Source organism: Limulus polyphemus, unplaced genomic scaffold (assembly GCF_000517525.1).
Source record: "Limulus polyphemus unplaced genomic scaffold, Limulus_polyphemus-2.1.2 Scaffold7283, whole genome shotgun sequence".
Taxonomy (NCBI): domain Eukaryota; kingdom Metazoa; phylum Arthropoda; class Merostomata; order Xiphosura; family Limulidae; genus Limulus; species Limulus polyphemus.
The window spans coordinates 33413-35356 of NW_013672893.1; the positions used below are offsets into that span (position 1 = coordinate 33413).

The 1944-nt window shown below is 32.2% G+C and overlaps 1 protein-coding gene across 1 annotated transcript in view; it reads right to left on the minus strand.

Moving 5' to 3' along the window:
- Positions 1 to 26: 26 nt before the first annotated feature.
- The window catches only part of LOC111089754 (MFS-type transporter SLC18B1-like), a 5081-nt gene continuing 3163 nt past the window's right edge, over positions 27 to 1944 (minus strand). The window contains exon 5 of the mRNA XM_022402801.1: positions 27 to 420. Within this exon, the coding sequence (XP_022258509.1) occupies positions 328 to 420 (93 nt within the window). The 3' untranslated portion in view covers positions 27 to 327. The remainder of the gene's footprint in view (positions 421 to 1944) is intronic.

Consider the following 1944-nt stretch of genomic DNA (forward strand, 5'->3'; position numbering starts at 1 on the left):
TACATCTACTCTAGATACGTATATAAAGTGATAACAGATTAATCCACTATACATCTACTCTGATACGTATATTAAGTGATAACAGATTAATCCACTATACATCTACTCTGATACGTATATTAAGTGATAACAGATTAATCCACTATACATCTACTCTGATACGTATATAAAGTGATAACAGATTAATCCACTATACATCTACTCTGATACGTATATAAAGTGATAACAGATTAATCCACTATACATCTACTCTGATACGTATATAAAGTGATAACAGATTAATCCACTACAAGACATTTGCATCAGATGATTTTTCATTTTTTCCCTTCAGTCAGCTGCCACGATAAAAACCAAGTCGTCCGATCTATCTCTTCTCCTGCACAGAATGTTCCAGAGAAAATGAACAATGCTCAGGAATGACTGGAAACGAGAGTAACATCGTGAAGATGTTAAAGACGTGCCTTTTAACACCAGTCATTAATTCTAAATATTATTCTAAACAATGTTTAGTTGGGTTTGATTGTTGTTATTCATAAAACTACACAATTGGCTATCCGTGCTGTGCCTGCCACGTATATAGAAACTTGAATTTTAGCTCGTACCGTTAAAGCAATAGGAGTTATAGAGTTTTCATTAATTTCTATAAATCGGACGTTGCGCTACTTTGGGCATATAATTAGATTTGAGGGTAGGTTGGTAGAGATCGTGATGAGTAATAAAATCGAATGGTATTTCTGGCGCACAAAAATATAGCCAATAAGAAGGAAAGGAAGTAAGGATTGATATAATGTAACCTACCTAGCTATGGTAATATAGAACATTTTAATGCTACAAAATGTATTGAAACAAGAATATCAAACTACAAAAACTGAGTTACTTAAAATGTAAAAAAAAAATAATAATCCTACTTTGGCCCAAACTAACATAATTACAGTGATTTACCAAAGCACGGATAATTTTTTCTTTTCTGAATTTTAAGTAATTCAGTTTTTTGTGGTTTTGACTTTCCTGCCTCAATACATTTTCTAACATTAAAACATTCTATATAACTGTATTTTTTAGACAACATTAGTTAATTAATACATCAAGGTGACAACTCCTTCTTACTGCGCCATCTCTTGGGTGAATTTATAATGAGAACCAACTAACCAATAAAGTTTGCTGTACGTTCAAAACAGATCACTCTTATTCTTAATATTTTTATTCAATGCTCCAATCTCTTTATCTTTCCCAAGTTTGTCACTTTTCCACGGACAAAACTACAAAAGGTGACGTATACAGCAGCACCAAAAAGTTTATAAAACGTTTACACCTACTCATGTGACCAGATTTCCAAACCGAAGAATCGGGACACTCCTGCCCCTTTTCTCTTAATTTCAAAGTGGTTATTACAAACTTGAAATAATTTAACTTATATTTAAATGACTTTAAATTTATCAAACTGTTCCACAATATTTCCAAATATATTAACATTGGAATCGTTTTTGAAACAATATCAACTACTTTTTGGTGATAGATGAGCAAAAATAGTTAAGTTATACATCCAGGGAATCTTTAATTATTCCTTTTATCCAATTCATCTTAAAATAGGCTACTTTATAGCTGGGTTTATTTTAGAATCCAGAACATTTTCACAAAGATTACTTTTAGGTGTTAGTGTTACACTGAAACTTTTTGGGCATATTTTTGTGAAGAATGAATTGAACGTAGAAGTTCTGGTTTGAATTGTTATAAAATTCAATAAAAGACTGTGTAAAGTGTGTTTTGATGATGGGCACTGTCTCCATATTCAATGCTGGATTTCTCATCACGTATAGACGGAACTTTCGAGAGAGTTTGGCGGCAGGAGATTACCTGTTACAACAATGAGCAAGTCAAACAGGCTAAGTACACTGAGTGGTCACAAGTAAATAGACACCTAATTTTTCGTCATTTAACTGATTT